General features: G+C 43.0%; 1 protein-coding gene across 1 annotated transcript in view; it reads right to left on the bottom strand.

Annotated features, from left to right (window-relative positions):
- Positions 1 to 282: 282 nt before the first annotated feature.
- The window catches only part of LOC124261899 (probable ATP-dependent RNA helicase DDX31), a 30,868-nt gene continuing 15,870 nt past the window's right edge, over positions 283 to 15,280 (bottom strand). The window contains exons 10-18 of the mRNA XM_046696263.1: positions 14,301 to 14,366; positions 14,118 to 14,266; positions 12,487 to 12,621; positions 10,788 to 10,847; positions 8,376 to 8,566; positions 7,054 to 7,132; positions 5,631 to 5,727; positions 2,601 to 2,772; positions 283 to 470 (exon numbers count right to left, since the gene is read on the bottom strand). Of these exons, the coding sequence (XP_046552219.1) occupies positions 341 to 470; positions 2,601 to 2,772; positions 5,631 to 5,727; positions 7,054 to 7,132; positions 8,376 to 8,566; positions 10,788 to 10,847; positions 12,487 to 12,621; positions 14,118 to 14,266; positions 14,301 to 14,366 (1,079 nt within the window). The 3' untranslated portion in view covers positions 283 to 340. The remainder of the gene's footprint in view (positions 471 to 2,600; positions 2,773 to 5,630; positions 5,728 to 7,053; positions 7,133 to 8,375; positions 8,567 to 10,787; positions 10,848 to 12,486; positions 12,622 to 14,117; positions 14,267 to 14,300; positions 14,367 to 15,280) is intronic.

Here is a 15,280-nt window from a genome sequence, read left to right as displayed (position 1 = left end):
GTCAGGTGTTATCTCCTGTAAGGACCTGTGTGTCAGGTGTCATTTCCTACAATGACCTGGGTGCCAGGTGTCATCTCCTATAAGGACCTAGATGTCATCTCCTGAAAGGACCTGGAAGTCAGGTGTCATTTCCTACAATGAACTGGGTGTCAGGTGTCATGTTCTGAAAGGACCTGGGTGTCAGGTGTCATCTGTTGCAATGTGAGGTGTCATGTTACACTGCCTAAGGTGTATGTTTGTTTGAGGATTAGTACAATGATGAGAATTGAAGATAGACTGAAAAACTCTATAACAAAGGTTTTTATTAACAATATTTGAACAGAAAATAAAAAAACTTCATCTATTTTGGCCCCTTTGTTTTCTTCTTTTTGTTTTTCTTCTTTCGCGGGCCCAAGTTTTTGTTCTTTGTCTTCGTGAAGCCGCTGCCGAACTCTGACACCTCGTGCTTCCTCCTCCGCGGGGCCCCTGGCCTGTGAAAAAGATTGTTCACTTGAAAACGGATGACAGAACATGTCTGGCAGGTGACAGTATAAAAAATGTCAACAGGGTGACCGTCTTTCACCAGTCTCAGCAGTGTGATATCACTACATCAGTGTCAACAGATTCACAGTCTTTCACCAGTCTCAACAGTGTGATATCATTACATTAGTGTCAACAGATTCACAGTCTTTCACCAGTCTCAACAGTGTGATATCATTACCGTACATCAGTGTCCACAGATTGACAGTCACCAGTTTCAATAGTGTGATATCATTACATCAGTGTCAACAAACTGACAGTCACCAGTCTCAATAGTGTGATATCATTACACCAGTGTCAACATATTGACAATCATCAGTCTCAATGATGCGATATCATTACATCAGTGTCAACAAGTTGGCAGTCTTTCACCAGTCTCAATAAGTGATATCATTACATCAGTGTCAACAGATTGACAATCACCAGTCCCAATAGTGTGATATCATTACATCAGTGTCAACAGGTTGACATACTTTCATCAGTCTCAATAATGTGATATCATTACATCAGTGTCAACAGGTTGACAGTCTTTCACCAGTCTCAATAGTGTGATATCATTACATCAGTGTCAACAGGTTGACAGTCTTTCACCAGTCTCAATAGTGTGATATCATTACATCAGTGTCAACAGGTTGACAGTCTTTCACCAGTCTCAATAGTGTGATATCATTACATCAGTGTCAACAGGTTGACAGTCTTTCACCAGTCTCAATAGTGACAGTCTTTCCTCCAGATATCATTACATCTCAATAGCGATATCATTACATCAGTGACAACAGGTTGACAGTATCATTACATCAGTGACAACAGGTTGACAGTCTTTCACCAGTCTCAATAGTGTGATATCATTACATTAGTGTCAACAGGTTGACAGTCTTTCACCAGTCTCAATAGTGCGATATCATTACATCAGTGACAACAGGTTGACAGTCTTTCACCAGTCTCAATAGTGCGATATCATTACATCAGTGTCAACAGGTTGACAGTCTTTCACCAGTCTCAATAGTGTGATATCATTACATCAGTGTCAACAGGTTGACAGTCTTTCACCAGTCTCAATAGTGTGATATCATTACATCAGTGTCAACAGGTTGAGTCTTTCACCAGTCTCAATAGTGTGATATCATTACATCAGTGTCAACAGGTTGACAGTCTTTCACCAGTCTCAATAGTGCGATATCATTACATCAGTGTCAACAGGTTGACAGTCTTTCACCAGTCTCAATAGTGCGATATCATTACATCAGTGTCAACAGGTTGACAGTCTTTCACCAGTCTCAATAGTGTGATATGTGTCATATCATTACATCATCAGTGTCAACAGGTTGACAGTCTTTCACCAGTCTCAATAGTGTGATATCATTACATTAGTGTCAACAGGTTGACAGTCTTTCACCAGTCTCAATAGTGTGATATCATTACATCAGTGTCAACAGGTTGACAGTCTTTCACCAGTCTCAATAATGTGATATCATTACATCAGTGTCAACAGGTTGACAGTCTTTCACCAGTCTCAATAGTGCGATATCATTACATCAGTGTCAACAGGTTGACAGTCTTTCATCAGTCATCAATAGTCAGGTGTCTTTCACCAGATATCATTACATCAGTGTCAACAGGTTGACAGTCTTTCACCAGTCTCAATAGTGCGATATCATTACATCAGTGTCAACAGGTTGACAGTCTTTCACCAGTCTCAATAATGTGATATCATTACATCAGTGTCAACAGGTTGACAGTCTTTCACCAGTCTCAATAGTGCGATATCATTACATCAGTGTCAACAGGTTGACAGTCTTTCACCAGTCTCAATAGTGCGATATCATTACATCAGTGTCAACAGGTTGACAGTCTTTCACCAGTCTCAATAGTGCGATATCATTACATCAGTGTCAACAGGTTGACAGTCTTAATAATCTCAATAGTGTGACAATAACATCTGTTTCAACATGGTGACAGTGTTACACAATCAGTTTCAACATTGAGAGATTAAATGTTTACTGCCTGGGAGACCTGGGCATGACATCTGAAAAAGAATGTAAAATATTTCTCTTCACTGAAACAAAGGTACGGTGACCCACCTCTGTTTGTGTTTCTTTACAACATTGTGTCCCGCCCTGTCTCCAATACCAGCTGGTGCCTCTCGTAGTCCAAACATTTTGGCAACATGGCCAAGGTGAAGGTCCTGGATCTTCAAGATAGCCTTGAGGTGATGAGGATATGTGGCATATGCCCTGATGAACGACTTGAACCCTGGAACAAGTGAGCAAGTTTATAGAAACCAGATCACGAACACTATAGTCCGTTTGGCTCAAAATCGGACCGATGAATTGCAGTCTAACTCGAAAACTAACACTTTAACAATCTAACACTCAATGAAACGCTGATCATAATCAAAACGTCAGACCAACTCTGTGATTTGTTTGCAGAATTTATGTCCTAAAATTAAAAAAGTTGTTTAACAAGCTATCATTAAAATTTTGACACAGTTCACTATTTGTTACGAGGGAGGAGTGCAGAGAAAGGGACAGCCAGGTGTTAGAGAAGCACGTACACAAGTGCCGACAAAGTTATTGATTCATTAACCTGTGCTGTGCTGTCTCCATCCTTTCTCGCACACATGGCTTTCCCTTTCTCTGCACTCCTCCCTCGTAACAAATAGTGAACTGTGTCAATATTTTCATGATAGTTTGTTAAACAACTTTTTTATTTTTAGGACATAAATTCTGCAAAAACCTCACAGAGTTGGTCTGACGTTTTGATTATGATCAGTGTTTCATTGAGTATTTTATGTTTATTAGCTTTCGAGTTAGATTGCAATTCATCGGTCCGCTTTTGAGCCAAACGGACTATACATGACTGATGCCATGTTGTTTTCATGTGTTGGAATGGTGACTGACGCTCCCATGTTGTATAATGAGCTTGTGGTGGACATGTAGGAACCTTCTGCTGATACATGAAAAGCACCACTCCTCTGACACTAAATCCTCACTTAGAAATGAACATGTTGGTTTGCTGTTCTCTCTCAGCAACTCCAGGTAGAAGTCTGCAGTCTGTAAGTTATCAACTCTGGACCAGACAATCCAGTGACTGACAACATAAGCATTGATTAAACAATGCCTTTGAAAACAGCCAATGCAACAAGTCACTGTTACATCTCCATGTCCACAAAAGTAGTACTATTACCTCTCTAAGTCTGTGCAGTTCTCACACCACACATCTCACTCAACTCACTATTACCTCTCTAAGTCTGTGCAGTTCTCACACCACACATCTCACTCAACTCACTATTACCTCTCTAAGTCCGTGCAGTTCTCACACCACACATCTCACTCAGCTCACTATTACCTCTCTAACTCTGTGCAGTTCTCACACCACACATCTCACTCAACTCAGTATTACCTCTCTAAGTCCGTGCAGTTCTCAAACCACACATCTCACTCAGCTCACTGTTACCTCTCTATGTCTGTGCAGTTCTCACACCACACATCTCATTCAACTCACTATTACCTCTCTAAGTCTGTGCAGTTCTCACACCACACGTCTCACTCAGCTCACTATTACCTCTCTACGTCTGTGCAGTTCTCACACCACACATGCCACTCAGCTCACTATTACCTCTCTAAGTCTGTGCAGTTCTCACACCACACATGCCACTCAGCTCACTATTACCTCTCTAAGTCCGTGCAGTTCTCACACCACCACATGCCACTCCACTCTCTCACTATTACCTCTCTAACTCTGTGCAGTTCTCACACCACACATGCCACTCACTCAGCTCACTATTACCTCTCTAAGTCTGTGCAGTTCTCACACCACACATGCCACTCAGCTCACTATTACCTCTCTAAGTCCGTGCAGTTCTCACACCACACATGCCACTCAGCTCACTATTACCTCTCTACGTCTGTGCAGTTCTCACACCACACATCTCACTCAGCTCACTATTACCTCTCTAAGTCCATGCAGTTCTCACACCACACATGCCACTCAGCTCACTATTACCTCTCTAAGTCTGTGCAGTTCTCACACCACACATGCCACTCAGCTCACTATTACCTCTCTATGTCTGTGCAGTTCTCACACCACACATCTGACTCAGCTCACTGTTACCTCTCTACATCCATGCAGTTCTCACACCACACATCTCATTCAACTCAGTATTACCTCTCTAAGTCTGTGCAGTTCTAACACCACACATCTCACTCAGCTCACTATTACCTCTCTAAGTCCGTGCAGTTCTCAAACCACACATCTCACTCAGCTCACTGTTACCTCTCTATGTCCGTGCAGTTCTCACACCACACATCTCACTATTACCTCAACTCACTATTACCTCTCTAAGTCTGTGCAGTTCTCACACCACACATCTCACTCAGCTCACTATTACCTCTCTACGTCTGTGCAGATCTCACACCACACATGCCACTAAGCTCACTATTACCTCTCTACGTCCGTGCAGTTCTCACACCACACATGCCACTCAGCTCACTATTACCTCTCTACGTCTGTGCAGTTCTCACACCACACATGCCACTCAGCTCACTATTACCTCTCTACGTCCGTGCAGTTCTCACACCACACATCTCACTCAGCTCACTATTACCTCTCTACGTCTGTGCAGTTCTCACACCACACATCTCACTCAGCTCACTATTACCTCTCTAACTCTGTGCAGTTCTCACACCACACATGCCACTCAGCTCACTATTACCTCTCTGCGTCCCACCACACATCTCACTGCAGTTCTCACACCACACATGCCACTCAGCTCACTATTACCTCTCTACCTCTCTCGTGTGCAGTTCTCACACCACACATGCCACTCAGCTCACTATTACCTCTCTATGTCTGTGCAGTTCTCACACCACACATCTGACTCAGCTCACTGTTACCTCTCTACATCCATGCAGTTCTCACACCACACATCTCATTCAACTCAGTATTACCTCTCTAAGTCCATGCAGTTCTAACACCACACATCTCACTCAGCTCACTATTACCTCTCTACGTCCGTGCAGTTCTCACACCACACATGCCACTCAGCTCACTATTACCTCTCTAACTCCGTGCAGTTCTCACACCACACATCTCACTCAACTCAGTATTACCTCTCCGAGCCAGACTAAGCATCTCTTCTTGTCCCTGTACCAAGTTTTCGAACCTCATCTGTAGGTGTGTGGCACTCTCCACCAGATCCCGCGGCCTCTGGAACAAATACACCAGGTGAAACATGACTGAAACAGTGAGTTGATTACCAATCACAATGCATCCTCAGATGTGAGCTAAGCTACCTGAAGATTGAAACTAAGCATAGTTACATCGTAAACTGGGTATTTATCTCCATCCAACTATTGGGCCAGGTTAGCATCAACCCATTCTATTGGGTCAAATAAGCATTGATCCAGACTACTAGGCCAGGTAAGCATTGACCCATTGACCCACACTAGTGGGCCAGGTAAGCATTGACACGCACCATACACCAGGTAAGCATTGACCCACTCTACTGGGCCAGGAAAGCATTGACCCACACTAGTGGGCCAGGTGAGCATTGACCCGCACCATTACACCAGGTAAGCATTGACCCACTCTACTGGGCCAGATAAGCATTGACCCACACTAGTGGGCCAGGTGAGCATTGACCATTTACACCAGGTAAGCATTGACCCACTCTACTGGGCCAGATAAGCATTGACCCGCACCATTACACCAGGTAAGCATTGACCCACTCTACTGGGCCAGGTAAGCATTGACCCACACCATTACACCAGGTAAGTATTGACCCACTCTACTGCACCAGGTAAGCATTGACCCGCACCATTACACAAGGGCCCACTTGCATAGAGCAATCTTAGCGCTACAATTATTGTAAATCCTTAAGATCGCGATCTTAGGCTTCGGCTACAATCACCATCCACTTGCACAAAGCAATTGTAGGCTAAGATCATAGTAAGTTACAATCAAAACTTACAACTGGTCCGGACCAATTGTAAGGAGCTAAGATCATTGTAGTCTCTGACAAAATGGCGTTCAAGTTAGCGTCTGTTTCACGCAAATAATCAGCTTTACGTTTGGAGATTGCTGTTACATTGCATAAAACTGTGTGATTTGCCTCGACACTTCAACAACATGGAGAATGCACCATCAATTTAATGTCACACAGTACCCATGGTGTTGGACGTTACACAGTACCCATGGTATTGGACGTTACACAGTACCCATGGTTGGATATTACACAGTACCCATGGTGTTGGATATTACACAGTACCCATGGTGTTGGACGTTACACAGTACCCATGGTGTTGGACGTTACACAGTACCCATGGTTTGGACGTTAGACAGTACCCATGGTGTTGGACGTTACACAGTACCCATGGTTGGACGTTACACAGTACCCATGGTGTTGGTAGTTACACAGTACCCACAGTTGGACGTTACACAGTACCCATGAAGTTGTTCAGTGGAAAAATTCAGAAGACAGCTGTGGTCACTTGTGGACATCTGACAGTTTATACTTTATTACAGGAGCCTCACCATTTCCTCGTCTGAGGCCAGGTCAGTCATCAGTTTCATGAGGATGCCCAGCACCTTGTTCATCTTCAGCTCCTTCAGACTGAAATAAACAACTGAAGATCAGATGCAGCAAACATCACACACCTGACTGATCAGACACAATCACACATTACACAGAATCCAGTGACGTTATGTTCAGCAAACACCTGGAGGTATGAACATAATGTTGTGTTTGTTGAGCACCTGGACGTATGAACCTGATGTTGTATTTGTTGAGCACCTGCAGGTATGAACCCGATGTTGTGTTTGTTGAGAAGCTGAATATACAGACCTAATCTTGTGTTTGTTGAGCACGTGGATTTATGAACCTAATGTTGTGTTTGTTGAGAAGCTGAATATACAGACCTAATCTTGTGTTTGTTGAGCACATGGACGTATGAACCTAATGTTGTGTTTGTTAAGCACCAGGAGGTATGAACCTAATGTTGTGTTTGTTGAGAAGCTGAATATACAGACCTAATCTTGTGTTTGTTGAGCACCTGGTTGATGAACCTGATGTTGTGTTTGTTGAGCACCTGCAGGTATGAACCTGATCTTGTGTTTGTTGAGCACCTGCAGGTATGAACCCGATGTTGTGTTTGTTGAGAAGCTGAATATACAGACCTAATCTTGTGTTTGTTGAGCACCTGGACGTATGAACCTGATGTTGTGTTTATTGAGCACCTGGACGTATGAACCTTATGTTGTGTTTGTTGAGAAGCTGAATATACAGACCTAATCTTGTGTTTGTTGAGCACCTGCAGGTATGAACCTGATCTTGTGTTTGTTGAGCACCTGGATGTATGAACCTAATGTTGTGTTTGTTGAGCACCTGGAGGTATGAACCTAATGTTGTGTTTGTTGAGCACCTGGATGTATGAACCTGATGTTGTGTTTGTTGAGAAGCTGAATATACAGACCTAATCTTGTGTTTGTTGAGCACCTGCAGGTATGAACCCGATGTTGTGTTTGTTGAGAAGCTGAATATACAGACCTAATCTTGTGTTTGTTGAGCACCTGGACGTATGAACCTAATCTTGTGTTTGTTGAGCACCTTGTGTTTGTTGAGCACCTGGAGGTATGAACCTAATGTTGTGTTTGTTGAGCACCTGGATGTATGAACCTAATGTTGTGTTTGTTGAGCACCTGGAGGTATGAACTTAATGTTGTGTTTGTTGAGCACCTGGATGTATGAACCTAATGTTGTTTGTTGAGCACCTGGATGTATGAACCTAATGTTGTTTGTTGAGCACCTGGATGTATGAAGCTAATGTTGTGTTCATTGAGCACCTGGAGGTACGAACCTGACATTGTGTTTGTTAAGCACCTGGAGGTAGCCTACTTCTGAGGGCACTACAAAGAGCAGTGACTCTCCCTTCGCCCCTGCCCTGGCAGTGCGCCCCACCCGGTGAATGTAGTCTGCCTCTTGGGTGGGAATGGTGTACTGAACTATCCACTGAACATGGGCAAGGTGGAGACCCCGGGCAGCCACATCCTGAAGACAACAATATGTACCATGAAACATAAACAAGGTAAAGATGTTAATATGTTTTGTTCGTTTGTTGGTTGGTTAATGCCGCACTCAGCAATATTCCAGGTATACGGAAGCAGGTCTGCAGATAATTGAGTCTGGACCAGACAATCCAGTGGTTGACATTATGAGTGAGTGAGTGAGTTTGGTTTTACACCGCTTTTAGCAATATTCCTGCAACATCACGGCGGGGGGACACCAGAAATGGGCTTCACACATTGTGCCAAAGTGGGGATTCGAACCCGGGTCTTCGGCGTGACGAGCCAACGCCTTAACCACTAGACTACCCCACCGCCCGATTTTTGACATTATATGAGCATCAATCTACGCAGTTGGGATACGATGACATGTGTCAACCACATTGAGCAGAGCTGTGAGTGTCCTTAAAGACAAAACATCCACTCATAACAAACAGGACAAGGAGTGGTCTGATAGTATGGTCCAGTGACAAATCCTTGCACATGACAGACTGGGGCTCACTCAATCTTAGTGATGCAACCTTATTCTTGAACCAATGCCAGATCAGTCAAGAGGTCTGACATTGTTCACTGACACTGACATCACTAGACATTGTCGTCACTAGACACTGACGTCACTAGACATTGCCGTCACTAGACACTGATGCCACTAGACACCGACGTCACTAGACATTGCCGTCACTAGACACTGCCATCACTAGACACTGACGTCACTAGACATTGCCGTCACTAGACACTGACGTCACCAGACACAACCACACGTATCAAGAGAGTGCATATTGAATGAGGACTCATCTGAAAACATCTAGGTGATCTACACAGAAAATATCTAATTGGCTGATATGTTAAATGTACTCCCGCTGCCTCTGAAGAAGTCTTCTGACTGAACTTGAATTTTAAAAATATCAGCTTTCAAATCAATTAATCCTATACTCATGTCACTGACACTGGATGCCTTCGATCATCAATTGTCAACATTTGGTGTTTGTTGGTCTTACAGACAGTCACACAATGAACATATTCAGCCGTGTTCATCCTGCCAGACCCGTGAAGATCCGGGGTAGAATAGGTCTTCAGCAACCCATGTTTGCCACAAAAGGCGACTATGCTTGTCGTAAGAGGCGACTAACGGGATCGGGTGGTCAGGCTCACTGACTTGGTTGACACATGTCATCTAGTGTTGGGAATTGGTTGAAATCTCACAATTGATGATTGGTTCAATACCAACGACCAATCATCGAAAAAAAATTGGTTAGCGTGATTTTTTAGATTTTCCTATTCAGGTTGTATTTGCGGATAAGGATGAAGAAAAAAACATTTGGTTCCCTGGTTTTTTAAGAAACTGCACAAATTACATTTGCAGATTTCACATCCAGTGTAAAATGATTCAGATGTTAACTTAACTTCCCAGATTCTTCAAGAAATATTCAGTCATGACTTTTCAGAAAGTGAAGTGAGTTTTCTTAGAAATAAACACGTTTTCAGGCCCTGACAACGTCCTAGATATGTTCCATCATCAAGTATTTCAAACTCTATAACAGCGGTTCCAAAATCGTTGTGTTCGATTATGAGAAAATGTGATCGATTGCTTGGTCGTTTGGCCACTGCGACCAATCTTCGATTATTTCAATTAATCGGACCACCACTAATGTCATCGGTTCCCAATGCCGTGAATCGAAGCTCATGCTGTTGATCACTGGATTGTCTGGTCCAGACTTGATTATTTACAGACCGCCGCCATATAGCTGGAACATTGCTGAGTGCGATGAAAAACTAAACTAACTCACTCACTCATCATGCCAACAACCTGCCTCCATGCTGACACCACACTACTAGTTCACACACAAACAAAGAAGTCATTCGCAAGTGAATGAAAACAAGAATCAATACAACTGACAGTAATAATGATTACTCAACATTTCTTGAAAATGCCAACGATACAAACGACATCCTACTCAAGTTTTACAAATATTAATGTTCTTGAATAGGTCATTTGTGGTTCATACTCTGTTTGGGTGAAATATTTGGTATCAATAACTACTTTTTACCACCCCGGAAGAGCATATACAATCATATAAATAAGTAAAAGTGTTTGCCCCAGTAGGAACATCACAGGTTTTATCATGGAGACTTTCACAAACTGAAGGCCACACCAAATGTTCCCAGTTTAATCGTCAATCCAGTGACACACTGCATCAGCCACTTACAGTGCAGAGAAGAACACCATGGTCGGACTTGCTGAACGCTTGGTACACCTCCGTCCTGTCCTGAAACATACAGTTGAACAGCCTGATCTCAGTCTTAGTTATCTCATTCTCATCTTGCTCTTATATATCTCATTGTCATCTCACTCATAGCTATCTCATTGTCATCCCACTCATAGTTATCTCATTGTCATCTCATCATAGCTATCTCATTCTCATCTCATTGTTATCCATTGTCATCTCACTCATAGTTATCTCACTTGTCATCCTCACTCATCTTGCTATCTATAGTTATCTGTCATCCATCACTCATAGTTATCTATCTCATTGTCATCCCACTCATAGTTATCTCATTGTCATCTCATAGCTATCTCATTGTCATCTCATAGTTATCTCAATGTCATCTCATAGTTATCTCTATGTCATCTCACTCATAGTTATCTCATTGTCATCTCATAGTTATCTCATTATCATCTCACTCATAGTTATCTCAATGTCATCTCACTCATAGTTATCTCATTGTCATTTCACTCATATTATCTCATTGTCATCTCATTGTCATCTCACTCATAGTTATCTCATTGCCATCTCACTCATAGTTATCTCATTGCCATCTCACTCATCTAATTGCCATCTGATTGTCATCTCATAGTTATCTCATTGTCATCTCACTCATAGTTATCTCATTGTCATCTCAATCATAGTTATCTCATTGTCATCTCACTCACTCATAGTTATCTCATTGCCATCTCACTCATAGTTATCTCATTGCCATCATCTGACTCATAGTTATCTCATTGCCATCTCACTCATAGTTATCTCATTGTCATCTCACTCATCATCTCATTTGCCATCTGACTCTCATTGTCTCATCCTTAGTTATCTCATTGCCATCTCACTCATGGTTATCTCATTGCCATCTCTCACTCATAGTTATCATTGCCATCATTCATCTCTCATTGCCATCTGATCCTGGTTATCTCATTGCCATCTCATCATCTCATTGTCATCTCACTCATAGTTATCTCATTGTCATCTCACTCATAGTTATCTCATTGTCATCTCACTCATAGTTATCTCATTGTCATCTCACTCATCTCATTGCCATCTCACTCATAGTTATCTCATTGCCATCTCAATCATAGTTATCTCATTGCCATCTCACTCTTAGTTATCTCATTGCCATCTCACTCATAGATTGCCATCATTGTCATCTCACTCATAGTTATCTCATTGCCATCTCACTCATAGTTATCTCATTGCCATCTCACTCATAGTTATCTCATTGCCATCTCATTGTCTCATCATAGTTATCTCATTGTCATTGTTATCTCATTGTCATCTCACTCATCTCATCATAGTTATCTCATTGCCATCTCAATCATAGTTATCTCATTGCCATCTCACTCATAGTTATCTCATTGCCATCTCATCTCATTGCCATCTGTTATCTCATTGCCATCTCACTGCCATAGTTATCTCATTGCCATCTCACCATCTCTCATCTGCCATGTTATCTCATTGTCATCTCACTCATGTATCTGACTCATCTCACTGATGGTTATCTCATTGTCATCTCACTGATAGTTATCTCATTGCCATCTCAGAGTTCATCTCACTGATAGTTATCTCATGTTTCACATGTCCATGTCTCAACCTTCACACATGTCCATGTAACCTTCACATCATGAGACTAACCCACCTTCTGCTCCATGTCTCCGTGCAACCTGAACATGGACAGACTGTCTGCATCTTTCCCTTGAACCTCACACAGTGTTCTGGTAAACAGCTGATGGTGAAACTCCACTGCATCCTGTGTTGCCATGAAAATAACCATCTTGTGGCCTCTACCCTGCAGCTGGAACAGACAGTCACAGGTACAGGGACAGACAGTCACAGGTACAGGAACAGACAGTCACAGGTACAGGAACAGAACAGACACAGGTACAGGAACAGACAGTCACAAGCAGATCCACAGACAGTCACAGGTACAGGAATAAACAGTAACAGGTACAGGAACAGACAGTCACAGGTACAGGGACAGACAGCCACAGGTACAGCAACCGACAGTCACAAGTACAGCAAAAGACAGTCAGTCACAGAAGTACAGCAAAAGATGGTCACAGTCACAAGTACGGGAACAGCCATTCACAGGAACAGATAGTCACAGGTACAGACAGTCACAGGTACAGGAACAGACAGTCACAGGTATAGGAACAGGCAGTCACAGGTACAGGAACAGAACAGACAGTCACAAGCACAGGAACAGACAGTCACAAGCACAGGAACAGACAGTCACAGTCACAGGAACAGACAGTCACAGGTACAGGAACAGTCACAAGTACAGCAAAAGACAGTCACACTCACAGACAGTCACAAGTACAGGAACAGACAATCACAGGAACAGACAGTCACAGGAACAGACAGTCATGGGTATAGGAACAGACAGTCACAAGCACAGGAACTGACAGTCACAGGTACAGGAACAAACAGTAACAGGTAGAGCAACAGACAGTCACAGGTACAGGAACAAACAGTAACAGGTACAGGAACAGACAGTCACAGGTACAGGGACAGACAGCCACAGGTACAGCAACCGACAGTCACAAGTACAGCAAAAGACAGTCAGTCACAAGTACAGCAAAAGATGGTCACAGTCACAGACAGTCACAAGTACGGGAACAGCCATTCACAGGAACAGACAGTCACAGGTACAGACAGTCACAGGTACAGGAACAGACAGTCACAGGTATAGGAACAGGCAGTCACAGGTACAGGAACAGAACAGACAGTCACAAGCACAGGCAACAGACAGTCACAGGTACAGGAACAGTCACAAGTACAGCAAAAGACAGTCACAGTCACAGACAGTCACAAGTACAGGAACAGACAATCACAGACACACAAGCACAGGAACTGACAGTCACAGGTACAGGAACAGACAGCCACAGGTACAGGAACGGACAGTCACAAGTACAGCAAAAGACAGTCAGTCACAGGAACAGACAGTCACAAGTACAGGAACAGACAGTCACAGGAACAGTCACAAGTACAGCAAAAGACGGTCACAGTCACAAGTACAGGAACAGACAGTCACTGGGACAAACAGTCACAGTCAACATACAGTCACAGTCACAGGAATAGACAGTCACAGGAATATACACTCACAGTCACAGGAATATATAGTCACAGTTGTAGGAACATACAGTCACAGTAAGAGGAACATATGAGTCACAGGATCAGTCATAGGAAAAGGATAAAGGAGCAGTCACGGACATAGGTACAGAGTCTATTATATGATGTGGTGTGAAGAACCACTGATATTTCATACACTGCACTAAGTGATGTAACAGTGGTCACCTTGCCCAGGATGAAGGCGGCCAGTGTGACCAACTTCAGTTTACTGGGAGTGATGACAAAATACTGCTGGAGGTTCTGGGGAACAGTGAAGCGTGTTGGCAGAGTCTCCTGACTTGTCCTGGCTTTCTGCACTGGTTGAAGAAGACATCGCCAAACTAGGTGTCTCAGACAGGAAGATGTGCTTTGGATCACCCAGCGACATTCCTGCCATCCTCTCAACACCTGCAAACAGAAACACTACATTCTATCCTACAAAGTGATTACAGTGCCGTTTAGAAAGTGGTCAAATTCAACAGAAGTTATATTTGGGATTACACTTTCTTAGTAAAGTACAAATTCTAGTACTTTTGGGGTTGAGTCCGATGCCGGATTCGAACCTACACCCTCAGACACAGAGACCAAATCGCCAGCATTGCATTTGACCACTTTCTAAATGGCATTGTGTAATCATAGCTTTTGGCCGAGGGAGCCATGCCAATTTACACTTATCAGCGGGGTACACAAAGTCTGCAGTCTAGACTACCAGTTGTCCGACTTCCATTTTTGTGGAAGTCCCAGTGGCTGAGCGGGTCAGGCGGCACCTTTGTGTGCTGTCGATTTGGTGCCTGAGTCTGAGCGTGTGGGTTCGAATCCCAGATGAGATTCGACCTCAAAAAGTAATAGAATTTGCAGTTTACTAAGAAAGTGAAATCCCAATTATTAAACATGTTGTATCCCACAAAGGACAAGCATTGTCACAAAGGTGTCAAAATCCCCCACCCCAAATTATCAAATCAAACTTAAAAAGTAATGAAAGTTTAAGATGAAGTTAAATGTCAACAAATAACATGACCAATCAACCTCTCTTGATATCTTGCTCTGTAGTTGTTCAAACACACAAATATTTTCAAGACTCACTTTGACCTTGACATGAATGTCATGGTGTATGATATATGCAAAAATAGTAATAAAGAAAATCCAGTGAATGGTTCTTGAGGTATCACTGACAAGCTTAGCATGCAGGTTAACATGCTAAAATCTTCAAAGTGTCGCCATCACCTTGAAAATTAAGTGGGCCCTGGGCCCTGCACATTCCCTAGATGAAGCTAGGTGTCAAACATGAAGAAAATCCAGTGAACGGTTCTTGAGATATCACG

The sequence above is a fragment of the Haliotis rubra genome, unplaced genomic scaffold (assembly GCF_003918875.1).
Source record: "Haliotis rubra isolate DU_JTF1 unplaced genomic scaffold, ASM391887v1 Scf814, whole genome shotgun sequence".
NCBI classification, from domain to species: domain Eukaryota; kingdom Metazoa; phylum Mollusca; class Gastropoda; order Lepetellida; family Haliotidae; genus Haliotis; species Haliotis rubra.
This window is presented reverse-complemented; position numbering and strand designations above follow the sequence as displayed.